A 21,313-nucleotide genomic window follows, 5' to 3' on the forward strand; every position below is an offset into this window, starting at 1 on the left:
TGACTCATATTCTTGCCCTAAAGGGGATCGATTGAAAGTGAAAGTAATTAGTGCCATAAATCTCTTGTTAAACATTGTTAGGCCAAGTGCTTGATCAATCTGGACGAAGTAGAGTCCATGTTTTAGTTCTCGCAAAGATTGCAAAGATTTTTTATGTTATGCTCATTCCTCGTTCTGTTAAAATTAAGCAGTGTCTCGTTCAACTTGAGCAACCGAACACGTAATTTGTAACATCCAAGTCCCTCATCCCGCGCGGCTTTGTGGGGTATAGAGCCATTCATTGCAACTCCAGTGGCCAAACAAGAACTTGTGATAGATATGTTGCCAGATTTAAATACATACCTTAGTAGGCTGTGTTCACACTTGGTGCCCGAACACTGGTGTCTGGGACACGGAACAAAGAAGTGTTGTGTTCAGACACTGATACTACAAGTACCCAAGTAACTTACAAGGTTGAGAATCGTACGGGGGCTTGGGCCCAGAGTGTATACATAGCTTTAACCAACATCGAGAATGACGCTTTCTACTTAACAAACGGCGCCCCATTATTACAGGGAAGATCCCCTTCCCGTAATTGCGAATTCCAGTTTTGAACGAAAGCCATTAGCCCATATGTTATTCACTTTCTGCCATATGAGAGATTAGAGTTACCCATAATTCCTTGTATAAGCTAACCAAGGGGATTTTCTTCTTTTCTTCTCGTTTTCAAGATCATATAGACCAATAAGTCTGTTTGGATAATTCTTTTTGGAATGAGAATGAACAAAAAAATGATATTTTTTTTCCTCCGCTTGGGAGTCAAATTAGCGGGAATTTTGCAACACGCTGGAAGTTAGTAATTAAGAAATAATGTCAGTTTTATTGCCAATGAGACAGGCGAGCGAAAACGCGAGCCTGTCGAGGCGGCAGGATATAGAGCCGTGTGTAGTTTGATGGCTATGCAAAAAAAAATCTCAGATCTTTCAGCTCGATTTTCGCGTAATCCGGTTACGTCAGTGATATGTTTTTGGCCATATTAGGATATAGCCGGATGTTGTCGATATATCGCACAAACCAATCAGAACACTACTTTTCTTTGTGACGTCACGAGGCTTCGCTATTTGTTCAGCCCTCCTGGGTGCGGAACGTCGTTGGGCGATTAATTTTGGTAAGTAATTTGCCTACTATTCTGCTTTTTGAGGCGTATACATCTTGGATTTGTTGTGATTGAATTGTACAATTGTTTAAGCTGAATAAGACCCGAGTTGTTTTCTGGAAGGAATTCGAGTGTTGTTTATTTGATTCAGGGTAACGCTCAGGATTTGTTCGCCATCCGTTCGACGAATTATTTCGCGCGGTAAGTAGTTTGTCTGACATTCTGCTTTTTGAAGGTGAATGTAAAATAAGTTAGTAAAGGATCAATGAGGCCCATGCAACTTCGATTGAACGCGTCTTCACGGAGACAAAATTGTTGAGCAGAGAACAGAGTAAAACAAGCTTACGTGTAATATGACGAAGATTATCAATGTTGTTTGTTTAATATGAACGCGTTTTTAAAGGATCATTTGCAATCAATTCGGTGATTCGCAGTAAGTTTTTAAGTAATTAATGGTATTTGTTTGGTTTGAAGTTTCTTTTAATTTCAAGAACTTTGTTTAGAGGTCGTCAGAAGTGAACTCGTTGGTTCGATTTGAACTTCTTTGGCTCTGTCAACACGCTGGTTGAAATTTACTCTCAAGGAGCGCTTTCGCTCGAATAAACACCTGAATGAGGTTTTCCAATTATGCGATTCAATCGCAACAAATCCAAGTTACATTCACTTTCAAAAAGCAGAATGTCAGACAAACTACGTACCGAAATAATTCGTCGAACGGATGGCGAACAAATCCTGAGCGTTACCCTGAATCAAATAAACAACACTCGAATTCATTCCAGAAAACAACTCGGGTCTTTTTCAGCTCTAACAATTGTACGATCCAATCACAAGGAATCCAAGATGTATATATACGCCTCAAAAAGCAGAATGGTAGGCAAATTACTTAAGTACTTACCAAAATAATCGCCGAACGAGGGAAAAGAAATTGATTTTAAAGTACGATTTTTAAAAATACAAAAAAGCGTTTAGCGTTTTGTTCACTTACTGAGTTGAAAAATAAACAATGTTGTGTTCAATTACAGCAATAATAATATACATGAAAAAACTACTCGTTTCTGATTGGCTGAGAGCAGTGCATTTGAAGTGTAACACCAGTGCAAAAGATGTAACACCGGTGCAAAAAGTGTAACACCAGTGCAGATTATACATCGTAATTCTGGATTATGATTGGCCGAAAGACAATAGGAAATTTTCGAAGCCAATGGTATTACGTAAAATGTTGACGAAAATTTTGTGCGGAGACGTTGAAAACAGTTTTCTCGAATAAGAAAAAATGGTTTCAGGAAAGGTCTACCAGCACTTCCTCCACGCAAATGTTTTCCTGTTCATACTATTAATAAGTAATCTTACGGTTTGTCTCGTTCAATTTGGAATTAATTTGCACCTGTGAGTTTTTCAAAAAGCTGAAATTGCACGAGCCGCTTCGGCGAGTGCAATTTCAGCTTTTTGAAAAACTCACTCGTGCAAATTAATTCCAAATTAAACTCGAAACCGTACGATTACCTTTGCTAGTTTGAAACATTAACTAAAAGAAATTGATTTTAACACCTGTTATACTAGAAGTATCCCAAATAAATATTACTAGATAGGTACAACTAGTGTGATAGATTCCTAATCATGAAAGTTTCGGTCGAATGTCGACATCGCGAGAGTAGTGGATAAATTGAACCCGCAAAAATGCCATGGTTTGTTTTTCTATTGTATATTGAGAACTGGAATTTTTGATTTTTTTTCTCCGCAGGAGGGAAAGTCATTATCATCATTGAAGGGGATGACAACCACAGGAGTGAAGACGAGAAAGACCGAGTCATTATTTCACGATGGGCCCGGAAGAAGATAGCCTCGCAGTTTGATGAAGAATTTTCAGATGGAAGGAGCAGCTTCATCTTTTCTTGGAACAAACAACACCGAGAGATTCACGAAGAGGCACTGCTGCATTTCTTTGATCCAAGGAAGAAAGGACAGAAGTTTGAGTATCAACCGAAACCAAAGCAACTAGAAGTCCCCTTGCAAAAATATCAGCCCATGGATGAACAAAGAGGAAGAGAAGGTACTGGAAGCAGCAACTCTTCCTGTGCTGAACAAAGGCGACCGGACTTCGCTTCCAGTCGCTCCTACAAATCGGCACAGACATCGAGCGAGAGAACCCCCCTGCACAAAGATCACTCCATGAGTGAACAAAGAGGGGAAGCTTATAGAAGCAGAAGATTTTCCAGTGCTGAACAAAGACGAGAGGACTTCTCAGTCGGTCGCTTCCGCAGTGCTGATGAAAGAAGAGAGCAGAGCCCATTCGGTCACCCCAACGTTGCTGAACAAACAAGAGACGACTACTCTTTTGGTAGCACCACTGGGAGCGCCATGACAACTTTTGACAGTGAGCATGGAGCCAAGTCTAAAGAGACTCCTTCAGCAAGCACTGGTAGAACTAAGGTTACAGGTAAGGGGCGGAGGGGAATCTCGTGTATTGGTATAAATTAAAAGAAATTGTGAGAGTTTCATTTCGTAAATTAGAAAAAAGTCATTTTGAAATTGATATCAGGAATAACCGGCGCTCGCTGTTAATGTTGCGAAGGAATATGTATTTAACCCAATGTCTGATTAAGCTCTTCAGTACCTTGACAAAAATGAATGTTTATTCGCAAATAATAATATGCTTCTCGTTCCCCAGGATCTGTAAACCAATCGTCTTTTTTTTCTCTAGAATTGGCGATTCTTGGTTGTAATGTGTCGATGGATTCCATGCAGGCCGTGAGGCATGTTTTCAAGGACATTCGTTCCAAACTGAATCTTGCAGCAGATCCACCAGTTGAAAACTTTGAACCCCTCGAAGTTAAGCGATATTTGATGGAAAACCATCTCAAGTTCTGTGTGCTGGTGGTAGATGCTGAAACAGTCAAAGATGCTTATGGCAAGCTAACTCGACAGAAAGTGGAATACGAAGATCTTCTGGAAACAGCAGCGGACGTAGTTGGTAAGACTGAACTTTTTTCTCCAAATGAAAGAGAAAGAGTTTTTCCCCTCGGTATTCAACTTGATGGGGTGTGGGGCGGTAGTGCTTCTACTTCCACATGGTCCATACGTAAACTATTTGTGTGTGTTACATGCGTTGAGTTTTTCTTCCCTTTTTTCAATAATGTAATTGCTTAGAAATAATCGTTTATAAAATTGTAGTACAGAAGATAAATTGAAGCTCACGGCTAATTTGCTTTCTGACAGATGAAAAGGTCATCATCTTGATGTGCGACACCTGCTCCTTAAAATCAGAGGACGATGAAACTACTGTTATGCAAACCATCGAGCGCATTATTAGCAAACAGGGAAAGGGCTTTATTGCGTGGTTAAAAAATGGAAAGCTGTCTGTGGATTTCGATGTTTTGGTCCAGCTTCTGACATCACCAACGCCCCAGTCAAATCCGCAGACGAACCTTTCTAGAGGTTTTCAAGAACAGATCAGTGATGCTTCCGGTGCAGTAGGTGAATCGTTTTCTATCTATTCAGGCCAGTCGCAAAGTGATCCAATACAAAATACTTCACATTGGCAATCAGGAAATGAATGGAACACACGAAACAAACAGCAGCCGACGCCACAAGCTGCAGCGGCAAATCAACAAATGCATCCCCCTGCCACAAGTAAAAATGGGGAGCCTGTTTTGTTGAGGACTATACTTCGTTATGGAAAAGTGTCTTGGGAGTTAGAAGATCTTCAAATGTGGGACCCCGATTTTATTGTGGTGATGGTTGATTCGGCCTTCGGCCTCATCAGCTATAACCTCATAGAAATCTCGAGCTCACAATCTAATTGTTAATTAGAACAAGAATTATTTGTAAGCTTCTCTCCCCCATTTCCTTCACAATCAGGATATACTGTATAACTGCTGCATTTTTTTCGTTCCAATCTGGAAACTAATGTAATCCGTATAGCGTCTCTGATTGGTTGTTACCTGCGCGCGAAAATTTAAAACAGTAAGAGACTAAGTCCTAGGATTATATCATTGATTTGGGGTGGGGGGGGGGGGAGGGGGGGGGTACACTCCATTTCAGCTCCTCGCGTTTTCTTTCCTCCTTTAAGTCCTACAGGAAATTATATTCTTGCATGCTTGATATTCTTTTCCCTCGCCAACCACTACACTCGGTATGCTTTATTGTAATCTCGCTATGTGTTATTATAATGTAAGTGTCTGCTCAATTTTTTTGCGGGGGATTTATCCAGCCTTCAGCTTTGTCCAGCATTAATAATTCTATGGTCCACCCCTAAGTATGGAATTTGTTGTCAAACAAATGTTGTCGATGTCGCTCGTGTATAGTAATATCACGCGAAAATGAGACTGTTTTTATTGTTTTTGTTGTGGAGAAATGAATTTGTGAAGTGTTTTAATTGAAAAGAACTCCAGGCTGTTTTCCATATTTTATGAAATTACAAAATAATATTTCCAGTTTGAAAATGATATGAGAGATTGCTCAAAGCCTGATTAAGCTCTGTATAAAATAACAATGTTCTTGTTCTCGTAGATCTGTAAAACTGTAAGCATCTGTCATTTTTTCCAGGAATTGGCCATTCTTGGCTGTAATGTGTCGCCGCCGGGGATTCGTGCAGACTGTGAGGCATGTGTTTAACGACGAGGACTGGGAACTGGGAACTGGGAATGGGTTATCCCAGGCAAAACTGGTAGTTTTAGAATTCCGAATTGATGCGTTGTCAAAATCTCATAACAAGAAGTTATTGTTCTGAGAATTTTCTCTGTGAGGGGACTATTCGAATGGGCTAGAAGAATGGACTCTTGAATTACGTATCAGGTCTCTCCTTCAAAGACACACTCGTGTTACAGTCGACAGTGGAGGGGTTGGGTAGACGTGCTGACTAAAATTCTTTCTTGTGCTTTTCTTAGATAAACTTCAAACTTCAAACTGCGAGGAGCCAAAGCCAAGGCGAAGACCAAAGCAAGGGGCCAAACCTAAAGAATCGCCTCCTTCTAGCATTGATAGAACTAAGCTGAAAGGTTAGAGGAGTGTTTATAAGTTATTTGTTCCCCCGATTCTGACTTAGTGGTAATCAGTTTAGTGTCAACCATTTCCAGTTTGTTAGGGTCGGTCGGTCGGTTAGTACGAAGGGTGGCATTTGAAATTAGTTAAACTGATAACTTCTTGGTCCTCATTGTGAATAAAAGCAGGTCAGCATATTAGCCTAAAAAAATCTGGTCATGGAATTCGAAAAAAACACTCGAAGATTTAAATTCAGAACTACGTTCTTACGAAAATTCTCACAAGGAGAATCTGGAGCTCAGAGGAATCGAGAGGAGGGTTACAGACTCAATTAGTTAGCGGCTTGGGCTGTGATAGACCAGGGGCCCGTTTCTCGAAAGCCCCGGAAACTTTTCGGGCCCGTAAAGCCATTTTTATCTGTATCTAAAAACGGAGAAATGTATACGCCTGAAACTTCTTGTATGAAGGGAACTTCTCTTTATATTAAGAATATGTGAATAAAACAGTTCTGTAATCGTAAGGTTCGAGATTTGGCTATGGCTTTACGGGCCCGAAATGTTTCCGGGGCTTTCGAGCAACGGGCCCCAGACTTTTAAAATGTACCATTTGAACAAAACTCGTTTTTTTGTTCCATAGCTGAAGCCCAAAAGCCGCTGCCAGACAGTGTGTCCAAACCTGAAAGAAATCGAGTGGAAGACAAATCAGTACAGCCATCGAGACCGAGAAACTTCATGAAGGAGGATCAGCCCATTACAGAACAAAGAACAGAGGACAGTTTATTCAGCGACTCCAACAATGCTAAACAAAGTAGAAAGTTACATCTTTTCAACTGTGGCCATACCTACAAACTAGACGCCGTCGTAGATCTGTTAACAGCAATGAAACCAAAACTCGGCTTTGACCCAGTCGTGGAGAAGCACTATTTCTCGCTTGCTCAGATGTCTGACGTGACCACCAACACCATTCCCAAACTACACATGGACATGGCCTTTTTTGTTGTCCATGCACACGAATCTGGGCTTTCGATCAACGAAGACAACGCTGGAATCAGTTACGCAAATATCTACAGAGCTTTGCTGGAAGCAACGGGTGAGTATTGAGGCGGAAGTACTATTACTGGGTAGATTTCCTTACTCTACCAATTTTAAGAACTCAAACGTTTAAAAATCGCAGAACATGCAGACTGCAGACCATGCAGACTAAGTACTTTTTTTTCTGACACTAGTTTTCGAGTTTACTTTTAACTCACATTTTTGCGGTTTTAGTTCCAAAATACTGATCGATATATCCGAATGTTTGCTTATATTTGTCGTCAGGCCGCGCAAGCTCGTTGCATGACTGTTTTAATTCAATGGCAACTTTGATGTTGCACAACGAACTGGCAACATAATATGGAATGTATTTGTTGAATTGACTTTGTGTGGGAAACTTTCTTTAGTCCTAAATTTGCTATAGCTAAAATAAAGCTATTAAAGTAGAAATAAACTTTACCTACCTCGGCATACTCCTAGAGTACGGAATTTAATGAGATGTTTCAAACGGCCGTTGGACGCAAGGGAAGATAACTGAAAACCGAATATTTGAAATGTCTCCTAAATTCGCTCTATGATCGCTGAGATGACTTGATGCAATGGTTAATTTATCTTGAATTACTAGAGGGCTGTGGTGTTCTTAGGGCGATTCTGTAAGTTTCTTTGTGTTGCGTAGGCAAATCACCGGCCTTTCTTCGTTTCATAAGGGGTAAGAACGACCAACGTAACGAAATCGAAAAAACCCGTCAGCAACAAACCCGTCTTAAATGGAAGCTAGTGAGTCTAAGCAACGACGGCGGCAGCCCCAAGGACAACGTGGGTAAAAATGAATTTTTATTAAACCATGGATTTTTCTTGAGATTCAACAGATTCATTCAGTTTGTCTTTTACTGTTAGTGCTATCCAAAACTCAATACGTATAAAGACAGCGTCAAAATTTGCCGAAGAAATTTCAAAACTGGCCGTCGTGGTTCACGTTCTCTAGAATACGCAGCATTTGGTCTTTTTTTCGTTCAGTTGTTTTGTAGAAGACGGCTAAGAAATGTACCAAGAATTATAAGGCCCTGAACACAGCTATTGAAGCAAAAAACAAACAAACAAACAAACAAAAAAAAAAACAGAGGCATTCAAAGGCGCAGTTCGTGTACTGAACATAACAGGATTGTTGGACAGGAGCTGCAATTTCCAAACGTGCCAGTCCTGACCAAGACTTCTGATTTTAGTCTCCCTTAAATTATTTATATTTTAACAAATTTCATACCGTTAATAGGTTACAATTAGAAAATAGGTTACAGTTCTTTTATAGTGAATTGTATATTTTATTTAAATTTCTAAACCTTTTTTATTGTTCAATTTTTAGCTTTTAATTAAGTGTCCCCAATTAGCTCTTAGCTTAAAGCTAAATACTTATTGACAAATAAAGTTTATGTATGTATTCACGTATATGTATGTATTAAAGTTGCCGTTGCCGTTGTCCTGAATGCGGTTTGCTTTAACTCCCTAATTTCCGCCCAAATTGTAAGAAAGTCACAAAGAACACCCTAACTTGAGGTAAGTGGAGTTTACTTCTGCATACATTTATTTAAAAGCTTTATGTTAGCAAATTTAGGACTAAAGGGAGTTTCCCAAACAAAGGGTATCGCTTGAACACAATCACTTACAGAGCTTGTGCGGTCTGTGGACTGAAATAACAAACATTTGGATGAATTGAATAATATTTTGTCATTAGAACTGAAAAATGTGAGTCGGAGGTAAATGCAAAGACTACTGTAAGAAAGAAAGCTCTCAGTCTGCACGATCTGCAGTCTGCAGTCTGCATGGTCTGCGTTTTGGGGTGACCGTCGAAATTACTTGAAAATTAGCCAAAAGTATGACTTGACTTATATTCTTGCCCTAAAGGGGATCGATTGAAAGTGAAAGTAATTAGTGCCATAAATCTCTTGTTAAACATTGTTAGGCCAAGTGCTTGATCAATCTGGACGAAGTAGAGTCCATGTTTTAGTTCTCGCAAAGATTGCAGAGACTTTTTATGTTATGCTCATTCCTCGTTATGTTAAAATTAGGCAATGTCTCGTTCAACTTGAGTAACCGAACACGTAATTTGTAACATCCAAGTCCCTCATCCCGCGCCGCTTTGTGGGGTATAAAACTATTCATTGTAACTCCAGTGGCCAAACAAGAACTTGTGACAGATATGTTACCAGATATAAATACATGACGTAGTAGACTGTATTCACACTTGGTGCCCGAACACTGGTTCCTGAGATCCGGAACAAAAAAGTGTTGTGTTCAGACACTGGTACTACAAGTACCCAAGTAACATACAAGGTTGAGAATAGGACTGGGGCTCGGGAGTGTGAACATAGCTTTAACATAAATCGAGAATGACCCTTTGTACTTAACAAACGGCGACCCTTTATTGTATTGTAGGGGAGATCCCCTTTTCGTAATTACTCATTCTAGTTTTGAACGAAAGCCGTGAGCCCATATACTATTTACTTTCTGCCATGTGAGAAATTAGAGTTACCCATAACTCCTTGTATAAGCTAACCAGATTGTTTTCTTTTAATTTCTCTTCTTTCGTTTATTTTTCTTTTCGTTTTCAAGATCATGTAGACTAATAAGTCTGTTCAGGAGCCATAATCGGGGACGGAGACCGTAAGTCTTAGGATCCGCGCGCACCTATGATATGGGACAATTTTTCTATTTTTAGAACAAATTGCGCCGTCCTGACGTCATATATCCGCGCGGATCCACGCACATGTCGGGGGCTCTCGCGTGGATGCTGTCACGTTGCGTGATCAAATGGCGAGAGTTGCGAGATTCTCTTGCGTATTTTTCACCGTGATGGCATGGAATAAGGCAGGGAATACGAACCAGGGCGCTTATATGTAGTTTTATGCTCTGAGCTAACGGAAAGGTGGGTTTTTCGGGTCGAAAATAAGAATTCAATCTCGCGCTGGGAATGAATAATAAGGTCTGCTCGCGCTTGTTGTAAGCTGGCGCGTATGTTTTTGCGTTTGTTCTGACTTAAGAATATAGCAAGAAAACTCTATACTCTGGTATCGAGTTAATTTGTGAGTTTCTCAGACAATGGCAAATCATAACCAAAACCTGTTTTGATGGTTTCTTATTGCTTCTGCTTGTTTGGTGAGTTTCAGGGTGAGTTCGTAAAAGTTTTTGAAAGGAAAGTCTGACGCGTACAATTAGCTCATTTGCATAGTGCAGCTCGCGCACTTTCAAGTCCGAGTCGGTGTTTTCAATTGTCAACAAATCTTGACAAAGATTTCTTTCGTTATCTTTTCTGCTGAGATGCTGCAACAAATTTCACGAACGCAGAAAATGCTACTAACATCATGTGTGTTTCTTCAACATAAGCATAGTGAAGTTTTACACTGCGAAAATGAAAATAGACAAGGAGTTTTGATAACTCGATCAACAAAATCGAAATCGTTATTCGAAGTTGATTAAAGAAAGTGTCATTGTAACTTTGCTGATTATTTCTGCTTTATTCACATATTTCCAGCTTAGCTTTTAATATGTTCTCAAATATTTATCAATCTTAAACATATTTAAAAACTATAGAGTTATTGTTTGAGTTCGATGTACGCTTTCACACGAAAGTGCGGCGGAAGTCCAATTTATCATGTTTACTGACTGTACAAAACACGCATTGGCGGGCGCTCTCATTCATCGACAACAGAGAATTTACTGGATTTTTACACAAATAAAACTGAGCAGTATCTACGGACGTAAAGTTATTGGGCCTTGATGAAACATCAAGCGTTGCTTACAATTCAGGCGAAACTCAAACTAGCAATTATTTTGTTTACTTTTCGGTCGCGATAGACTGGCAAATTCCTCGCAAGCATGTGGTAAGAGGAGCTAGGAAACCATGAAGTCCTGAAGCTCTGCTATATCTAAATATATCCAGCTAGTTTTTTGCTGTGTAATGGAAAAGCTGTTAATCTTCAACATATGTGAAATTTAAAGTGGGGTAATGTATAGCTCATGTAAAATAGCATCCGTCGGAACACAACTTGGTCAGCGATATATATATAAGCTTAAAGTGGAACATACCTAAATTCGACACGGTCTTACTTCACTCAAACTGGAGCAGCTTACGACGAAAATACTTAATTAAGCAAAATTCCAACAGACGTAAACGCGTTGAGTTGTGGGCCAAAAGCATGAAAAATTACGGGAATTTCGGACGCCATTTCCCCCGCGCGACATCCGCAGAAATCCTCGCAGCATGTACGCGCGTGTGTCGCAGGCATATCATGGGGACAGCCCCAATACTTGAAATGGCGCGCGCTTACGGTCTCCGTCCCCGATTATGGCTCCTGGTCTGTTTGGATACTTATTTCTAGAAGTTGACGGATCATGGGAATGAATAAACAATTTATATTTTTTTTATCCTCCGCGTGGGAGTCAAATTAGCGGGAATTTTACAATACGCTGGCCAGTAGGTTTTGATTTTTATTTATTATTTAGCTCTTATTAACCGAGCTGGAGGTCTGTATGGGAGAATCTTGACCGAGGTCGTGAGTACAGACCGAACGCAGTGAGGTCTGTACACGCGACCGAGGTCAAGATTCTCCCATACAGGCCGACTTAGCTCGGTAATAAGATGTTTATTATATGGCGAAGAAGAAAAATTTAATTCGTTTAAAGTAACTGGTTTGCTGACATTTTGCTCACGAACGGCGATGAACTTAACTTAAACCTGCCGAAATTTGCTCGTCCTCTTTACTTTTTTTTTTGTCATCAGGCTTTTTGGCACTTACATAAGTGATTGAGAAGAAAATAAAAGAAAATGGTAAACATTTTTGTATTTTAGTTTGCTACATTTTCAACGCAAAATGAAACCGGTCTAGATGCCGGTCTAGATGGGAAAATCTAGACCGCGGTCAATATCGATTTCTGCCAATCAAATTCGTGAATTCGGTAGTTCCCAGTCCTTGTGAGACACAGCCATATAATAATACATTGTTATTAGGTCTTTCTTTTATTTTATACACGACCCCACAAGCTTTTAGCGTTAAAACTTATCATGTTGAAATAAAGGCTATCTATCTATCTACTATCTGTCTATCTAAGTTAGTAATTAAGAAATAATGTCAGCTTTATATGATAGATTGAATATAAGTTAGAAAAAACAAGTTGCTCTAAGCGCACAGTAGTCTGTGTCAGCCCTGACTATAAGCTTGTTTCGATATTTTTACGAAACTAAAAGAGAAACAAACAAACTTACAAAACGCACATAGTTATCTAGTATAGTGCAGCGGACGTAATTCGAAGTCGGATCTAGGGCGAAATTCACAACTCTGAAATACCAATTCATAATATGAAAGTTTCGGTTGAATGTCGACGTCGGGAGAATAGTGGATAAATTGAACCCGCAAAAATGCCCTGGTTTGTTTTTCTATTTTATATTGAGAACTGGAATTTGTGATTTTTTTTCTCCGTAGGAGGGAAAGTCATTATCATCATTGAAGGGGATGACAACTACAGGAGTGAAGACGAGAAAGACCGAGTCATTATTTCACGATGGGCCCGGAAGAAGATAGCCTCGCAGTTTAAAGAAGCATTTTTAGACGGAAGGAGCAGCTTCATCTTTTCTTGGAACAAACAACACCGAGAGATTCACGAAGAGGCACTGCTGCATTTCTTTGATCCAAGGAAGAAAGGACAGAAGTTTGAGTATCAACCGAAACCAAAGCAACTAGAAGTCCCCTTGCAAAAATATCAGCCCATGGATGAACAAAGAGGAAGAGAAGGTACTGGAAGCAGCAACTCTTCCAGTGCTGAACAAAGACGACAGGACTTCGCTTCCAGTCGCTCCTACAAATCGGCACAGACATCGAGCGAGAGAACCCCCCTGCACAAAGATCACTCCATGAGTGAACAAAGAGGGGAAGCTTATAGAAGCAGAAGCTTTTCCAGTGCTGAACAAAGACGAGAGGACTTCTCAGTCGGTCGCTTCCGCAGTGCTGATGAAAGAAGAGAGCAGAGCCCATTCGGTCGCCCCAACATTGCTGAACAAACAAGAGACGACTACTCTTTTGGTAGCACCACCGCGACCGCCATGGCAACTTTTGACAGTGAGCATGGAGCAAAGTCTAAAGAGACTCCTTCAGTAAGCACTGGTAGAACTAAGTTTACAGGTAAGGGGCGGAGGGGAATCTAGTGTATTGGTATAAATTAAAAGAAATTCTGTGAGTTTCATTTCATAAATTAGAAAAAAATTCGAAAAAATTGAAAATAATATCAGGAATAACCGGCGCTCGCTGTTAATGTTGCGAAGAAATATTAATTTAACTCAATGTCTGATTAAGCTCTTCATTACCCTGACAAAAATGAATGCTTATTCGGTCAAAATAACAAGGTTCTTGGTCTCAAGATCTGTAAAACTGTATTAAATCGTCTTTTTTCTCCTAGAATTGGCCATTCTTGGTTGTAATGTGTCGATGGATTCTGTGCAGGCCGCGTGGCAACTTTTTGAGGACATTCGTCCCAAACTGAATATTGCACCAAATCCACCAGTTAAAAACCTTGTGCCCCCCGACGTTAAGCGATATTTGACCGAAAACCGTCTCAAGTTCTGTGTGCTGGTGGTAGATGCTGAAACAGTCAAAGATGCTTATGACACGCTACCTCAACGAAAAGTGGAATACGAAGATCTTTTCGAAACAGCAGCGGATAAAGTTGGTAAGAAAGAGCTTTTTCTCTCGGTATTGGACTCGATAGGGAAGGCTTGACGGATATGCCTTTACTTTCATAAGTAATAACATAGATGGCAAAATTACTGAATGCTGATTGGTCAATGAAGGGGGTATTTTTTTTCTTAATATTGCTTGTAAAGAGGGCAAAATTACTCGCTAACGATTGGTCCTCAGGTTTCCTAGCAACGGCTTATGCTATCAAGAATCTGTAACAATGGCGTCTCGTTTCGAGATAGTTGACGAGAAATATGTCGAAGAATTGAAAGACAAGAGAAAATGAAACACGAAGAAAAGTTCGGAATACTGGAAGAGCGTTTTCAAAAAGTGGGCGAATGAAAGAAACTTCCAATTAAATTTAGAAGAGTACGAGAGCGATGTCCTGGACCAAACACTGTCGCAGTTTTATGCTGAGTTACGAAAAGAAAACGGGGATGACTACGAGCCCGACTGCCTGAAAGTAATGCAGACATCACTGGAGAGATGTCTAAAATCAAAAACCTATCCAAAGTCCATCATCCGAGATAGGGAGTTTCTTAACTCCAGAAAAGTCCTGGAAGGGAAGGCCAGGAAACTGGAAGAGCAAGGCAAAGGAAAGCGACCAAACCGTTTGTCAAAAGAAGAGGAAGAAGTCTTCTGGCAGAACGGCCAGCTTGGGGGAGGAACTCCACGAGTTCTACTTAACACCATGTGGTGGCTGCTCACTCAGCACTTTGGCCTACGAGGGCGACAAGAACACCACCAAATGAAAGTTGAAGATTTCACTTTACAACGCGACGACGACGGAAACGAATTTCTAACTTTTGCCGAAGGTCCATCTAAGACGAGACAGGGAGTACTTAGCGTGAAAACCAGACTAGTCACCCCCCAAATGTTTGCCACAGGGGGCGAGGAAGGGTGACCCGTCATGTTGTTTAAACGATTTCTGGAGAAGCGACCAAGCGAAATGGAGAAAAGCGGTCCGTTTTACCTCAATGTCATCGACAAGCCAGTTTCAACCGTTTGGTTCAAGAAAACCCCAATGGGAAAGAACACCATAAACACAATCATGAAAAACATGCAAAAGAACTCACCGCTGAGGGATCCTGTACCCCGAGAAGAGTTTGACCAGCCATAGTGCAAGGAAAACCGTGGTAAAGAAGCTGATAAGTTCTGGTAGCACGAAGTATGAAATAAAGAATATCACAGGCCACGCATCTGTCCAAGAGTTTGACGATTACGACTCAGGAGACGAACGAGAGAAGCAGAATTTCCTGTTTGCATAAGTCTTTTACCATTCAAGGTGAAACTTGAACAATTTAATCGTCAACCAATGGCGAAAATGAATGACCGAGTACGTACGGAGAGGCTGGGCACTAGTAGATTAAATGACGTTTTTTCAAAATCCACCTGTATGACTCCACCTCAAAATTTCAGGAATAAGAAATTGGTTCATGCAAAGTAAAATAAAAATCTGTAAGACAGATTTTTCGTAAACTAAGAAAATGTGAAATCAAAAATAGCTCAAAATCTGTCTTACAGATTTTTTTTTTAAATTTTGGTTCTAAACGCGATTCACCCCTAAAAATCAACTGTGAAAATTTCATCATGGGTTGTACCGTAGGTTTTCGAGCAATCCGCTCTGAAAGACTTGCTTTTACAACCTTGGACGAGAATTGAACTGCGCATGCCCTTTATTTATGCGCGCGCTCATGTAACACCATTTATCGTGTGCGAGAAACCAGGAGTAAATTAAAGTTCTCTTACCGGTTGTTTATGGACCTTTTCTGTCATATTTTATTGGCCCTAGGCTTAAACACATGTTTGAAAGAAGTTTGAAACTATCGCTAATACTAACACTGACGTCTGGCAGGCAATCGAAGCGCGCGCTACTGAGTCTCGGAAAAACTGTAGTAAGCCTAGACTTTCTAAAAGTCCTTTCCAATAATTGTTCCCTAGCCCGTTGCTTTCGCCGATGGAAAGGACTTTTCCAACTTGCAGCGCGCCAAAATTACCGGTGGATTTTTTCACCGGTGACGTAAATACACATTAACCAATGAACAAACAAGTATTGACTATACGTCATGACGTCGCGCGCGATCAACGACACAACTCGCAGAGAAAATGTCTGCTGAGTTTAAGTACTATAAAAGTCTTTTTCATTTAGCTTTTGTTCTCGGATATACTTAAGTGACAAATTTTATGGAAGCAATTGAATATGGTATCCAGAAGGACAGGTTAGGGGAAAGCAGTGGAAGGCTATTTATCCGACCAATACGTGTTTGTTTACTTACGGACGCGATCTGAGCTCCTGCGTGATCCGGATCGTTTGAGAGAATTAAGTCTGGATCTTTCCAAGAAGAACAGAGCCGTTCCTGCAGTTTGTGTAATTGTTGCAGTTTTAGGGGCATCGCAGTAAATTTGCCTCGGCCGTTTTACCGTGTTGAAAGCAGTCGTCGATGATGTCGTCGATCGATGAACCACTTTTGGGAACAGCTTTTTTTCTTTGCCGTTCGTTGCGACTTCGATTCTCAACGTTATTTAATCAAGAGAGCTTTACAGAATTTAAGTTCTCCCCGACTAATTAATTCCGTCTTCTTTAGTCAATTCGGATTCTTGTCGGTATAAGCTAGATCTGCATAAGTTTATAGCATTTGTCAGGCAGCTCTCCGGTCGATCGTTGTTTAATCTAGACTGAAACAAATAATTCCCGATCGGTTTAAACACGGTTTTGTCTTTTCAAGAGGTGTTACTCAATGGAACAGCTTTTGCGGTTTGTCAATATTGCTGACTACATACTGCACTGTACACAAATAAATTCATTTGAGTTAGGGAACAGTACTCGTAAACGTTTTGATGGAGATGTCAATCATGTTTCTGGCGCCAAAAATTTACGTTCTGATTTACATTCCTGCTAGTGAAACAAGTTAACCTCTCGCGACTTACGTCGCTCGCGCTCGCCCTCGTGACTTCGTCGCTCGAAGATTACCCTCTCGCTTCGCTCGAGCGAGATAAGTAAGTTAAGCATTAAGAGAAGGTCGACCTGCGGTCTATAGTAAGCCATGCTAATTGTTCCTGCGCATCCTTACTGCGCACGCAAATTTACACGCCACGACATGCATCGAGCGCGCGCTAAGTAATAAAATAAACAATGATATAGGGCAGATGGACATTGCTATAGCTTTGCCTGGATTTAACGATCGTGGACGTTCGGTGACCCCTATTTTTCTTTTGATGGATCATTTTACCTACTGATTTTCTACGTTTAGCGAAAAAATGAAGAAAATCTATCGATTATAAGTTTGAATTTTTTTGCAAAATGTACCAACGAATTCCGTTCTTTTTAGCTCTTCGTTTATCTGTGCGGCGGTTTCAAATGGCTCTTGAAGGGTTAAATTTTATGAAAACGTTGGCAAAATTTGGAACTATTAAGGCAACGGATTCACTTAGACAAAATATTACTAGGATCGTTTGTCTCCGTTGATTCATATTGTATATTTTAAGCTAAAAACCGTGGAGACCATGCTGATTTACGCGCGCCAATTTTTCAAAATCAGACTAGCTTTCCACACTCTTTATCTCTGAAACGAGGTCCGTGACCCCCAATTTTGTTTTTCATTTCTGAATAGGCCCTTTGCAGCTAAGCCATCACGTGACCTACTTTTCATAAAATTATGGGTTATGACTTAACAAATGCCAGTAATGGAAAAAGCATGTCGAAAATATCAAAATGGCCAAGTTTGAGGACCCCATCATTAAGGAATGAGATTTTACAACAGTCTGAATTTTTAAAAGAATAAGAAGATTTGTATGGAAAAAGTTGTTGGAGAACAAGGTGCTGCTCTCCAGCAACATTTTCTATACAAATCCTCTAAATTTTCCGAAAATTCAAGCTGTCGTATTAACTTACTCTTTAATGCCAGGGGCCTCAAACTTGGCCATTTTGTTATTTTCGATGCGCTCTTTCCATTTCTGGCATTCTTTAAGTTATATTCCATAATATGAGAATTTTCTCGGGAAAATTTGGTCACGTGACCCCAGCTGCAAAGGGCCTATTGTAATTCATGCAAGCAAGGCTTAAAAGCCCTCGAGCTATCAAAATGGCAGACGAAATGTTGGGGGAGAAGGAAGAAATTCGAGTGTATGTGGGTTAGAGCAACTTGTCTGAAGCAAATGTTAATGAAAAAGAAAAAGGTTGGACACAATTGTTGCGCAAACCCTATCAATCGAAGCAGAAACCGAAGAAAATAAATAAAAATCTGTAAGACAGATTGTGGGCTATTTTTGATTTCACATTTTCTTAGTTTGCGAAAAATCTGTCTTACAGATTTTTATTTTACTTTGCATGAATGTCAAATCAGAGCCAATTTCTTATTCCTGAAATTTTGAGGTGGGTCATACGGGTAGATTTTGAGAAAAATGTGATTTAATCTACTAGTACCCAGTCTCTCCTTAGGTACTCGGTCGTTCAATTTGGCCATCTGTTGACGTTAAATTGTTCAAGTTTCACAAAGAATGGCAAAAGACTTAAGCAAACAGTAAACAGAGAAAGGAAAACATCTTGAAACATTTTTGAAAAGAGTTAGAAGTTGGGCTGTTATAATCCATCAAAACTGTAGTAAGCCACCTCAAGCAGTATTTACCTGAAGTTTTTAGGGTGAATTTGAAAACATAAGATGCAGAATAGAGTGCAGAAATAAAAAGTCATCTCATAATTGTCGACACCTAAGGTTTAATTTGTCATTTGGTAGTGAATGTATACAGAGTACATGATGTTGTTCATCAGTGGTAATGAATATTTGGCGATTTTCACCATACTGAAATTGTGTATTATATGGCTTCATGTTCTATTTTCTGAAGAATACAAAAGCAAAAGCCGACGCAACGTAGGATGATTTTTTTCATCGTTCCGATTGCTTGCTTAAACATTTTATAGTCTATTCTCTGGCACAGGGTGTAACATAGAAGGCACATGGTCTGGTGTATAATTTGCTAAATTATAACATAAAAGTACAATTGAATTTGACCTCACTGAGGATTGCCTACATTGTGTGACCTCAGATTCCCAATCTTTTTAAACTATTTTGTAATTCACTCAACATTGCCAGAGAAAAGCTAGCAGTAGTTGGATTGTCTCTCATTAAAAGGTGGACGAACTTGTTGGATATTCAATATACATGATTTGGTCTGGCTCGAGCAATAATCACATCTTGTAAGGCCATCTCTAAGCCTTAGGTAAGCCAACTCATTGCGTTCGAGAGAACGCAGTTCTAATCGGGTAATGCAGAAAAATTCGAGTTTTTATGTCTGTGTCTTTCTATGGAGACCGATTTGCCCCCCCCCCCCCAAATTCTTCAGGGGCGAATGACGTCATCTCCTTGTTCGTACATGTACTTTTTGAGTGTCGTGTAATATTGCGGTAGTTTCACTTCGCTGGCCTAGATTTCTTTGCGCAAATTACGTAACATAAACCCAACGAAAGTGTTTACAAATGAAAAGAGTTCAACTCCCACAGGATTGCTTTGATACATTAATATGTCCTCCGTTTCATTGTTTCGAAAGTGAAAATGCCCTGTAGCTGTTCTCCCAAAGCCAAGGCGATTCAAAGTCGTGTTCGTAAACAGAATAATTGTCTAGTTTTGATAATAAAAGCACATCGTCTCGCATGCCGACGGAACAGACATCGTTTCTGTCAATTTACACGGTCAGTATAAAACATGGACTGCGGACTGCGGACTGCGGACTACGGATTGGGTATAAAACACCGACTTAGGTATAAAACGTGGACTAAGCATTAATTACTAGGTATAAAACACGGACTGCGGACTAAAGGCGGCCTACCAACTGCAGTCCATGTTTTTTACTGACCGGTCGTAACTAATATTACATAATACATGTATAAACGAGAACAAACCCTCTCGTATGTACGTGCTTTGCGATCAATTCATTTGTTTTCGCTCCTGCTGGAGGCCTAGGGAGGCCAATTTCACGCATACCTAACAGCTCAGGCACAAAATGCTGTTCCTAGAATTTTTGCTTTTTTAACATACCAAACCTACCAAAACTCGAACGCACTCTTTAATCTACAATTTCCACTAGTATGTTTATCATAATTTGTTCAATATTCTTCAGCATCTCCTTCCACCATTTTATGTGAAAGACAGTTTGCTCATTAAAATTCTTAACAATTTATATCCAGGGCACTCTAAAGTCTGGTCGTAACAAAGAGTAGTTGTTGTACATTGTCCTTTATAAACTGAAGTATATATACAATTTACCCTCGTATTTCGTATCAAAGCTCAGTCACGTGCAATGGGCAATACCGCAGACACGTAATAAAGGCTCAACCTGCTTTCCACGATGGTGTCCATGTTGAATTCGATGCCAAAACGAACAGATATTTTGAATATGTTAACAAATGGTGCCATCTTTTCTACGTTCAAATACACAGACCTATACACCGTTCGCGGTAGATCTACTCTAAAAGATGGCGTAGTCAATAAGCGTATATTCCGGTACAGGTCGTTCTGCCAACTCAAAATACCAAAAGAATCGAATGATTCAGCGAAGGCCTTACTAGAACCAAACCAGAAATCAAATGAGTTATCAATGAACAGAAAATGTGGACAGAGATTCACTACAGACGACAGAAGAACATTTACGAAAGGTTTAGATGCTGATAAAGACAAGGTGCGTCGTAATCACACTCTAGGAAACAACAACAAAGATTGCATGCATGTTTGACTGCAAAAGTGGCTTTCCTGAGAGTGAACATAAACGTAATTTACATTTAAGGTGGCTCAAAACAGATTCCAGCAGTTAGATTTTGATGGGTCGTTATAACCACTCTTTAACTTTTGATGCATTAGCCATGGTATCACAAAACTGCCAAATAATTGCTGAACACGTTGTTATCATTTTCGTGACGCAATAGGTCACCATGGTTTTGTAGCTCCATCAGAAACTGTAGCGCTTATGCTAATGAGGCAAATATCGCAAACAAAGATTCCCCTATTTGATACCGTGCAAACATTCCGCGCGGATCAAACGGATCTAGAGAACATTATCAGCCGTTATTTTTCTATTTTTGCTTTCGTCTGTGTAGTATGTTCGCTTTAGTTTGTGCTAACTGAACAATTCTTGCACTAGAAGAAGTATTAATTTCAACGTGTTGAAACTCTAGAGCAATAACTTTTCTTTTCAATTGCAAAACTCAATGACAGACGTTTCTGGTACTTTACGTCCGCCATATTTGTGCCGCTTGGAAAGCTCTATATATTTGGGTGAAACACTTTTCCGGATAACGCGCGAATGAGAAACTGCAGAAACTTAGTCCTTGGCAAGGTTGTTTATATATCAATCATCTATCATATCCCAGATTCTTGACCTAATCTTTTGAATGGTTATGATTTTTAGTTTTGATCACATGGATTAGGAGCAATAATGACAGTATCAAGTTTGTA

The 21,313-nt window shown here is 39.9% G+C and overlaps 1 protein-coding gene across 1 annotated transcript in view; it reads left to right on the forward strand.

Annotated features, from left to right (window-relative positions):
* The window catches only part of LOC110044222 (uncharacterized), a 54,604-nt gene that overhangs the window by 29,255 nt on the left and 4,036 nt on the right, over positions 1-21,313 (forward strand). Inside the window, exons 6-12 of the mRNA XM_089293274.1 lie at positions 2,877-3,572; positions 3,837-4,106; positions 4,352-4,609; positions 6,022-6,132; positions 6,752-7,204; positions 12,621-13,316; positions 13,591-13,860. Coding sequence (XP_089149400.1) covers positions 2,877-3,572; positions 3,837-4,106; positions 4,352-4,609; positions 6,022-6,132; positions 6,752-7,204; positions 12,621-13,316; positions 13,591-13,860 — 2,754 coding nt within the window. The remainder of the gene's footprint in view (positions 1-2,876; positions 3,573-3,836; positions 4,107-4,351; positions 4,610-6,021; positions 6,133-6,751; positions 7,205-12,620; positions 13,317-13,590; positions 13,861-21,313) is intronic.

The sequence above is a fragment of the Orbicella faveolata genome, unplaced genomic scaffold (genome assembly GCF_042242905.1).
Source record: "Orbicella faveolata isolate gen_17 unplaced genomic scaffold, um_ofav_v1 contig_25, whole genome shotgun sequence".
NCBI lineage: Eukaryota > Metazoa > Cnidaria > Anthozoa > Scleractinia > Merulinidae > Orbicella > Orbicella faveolata.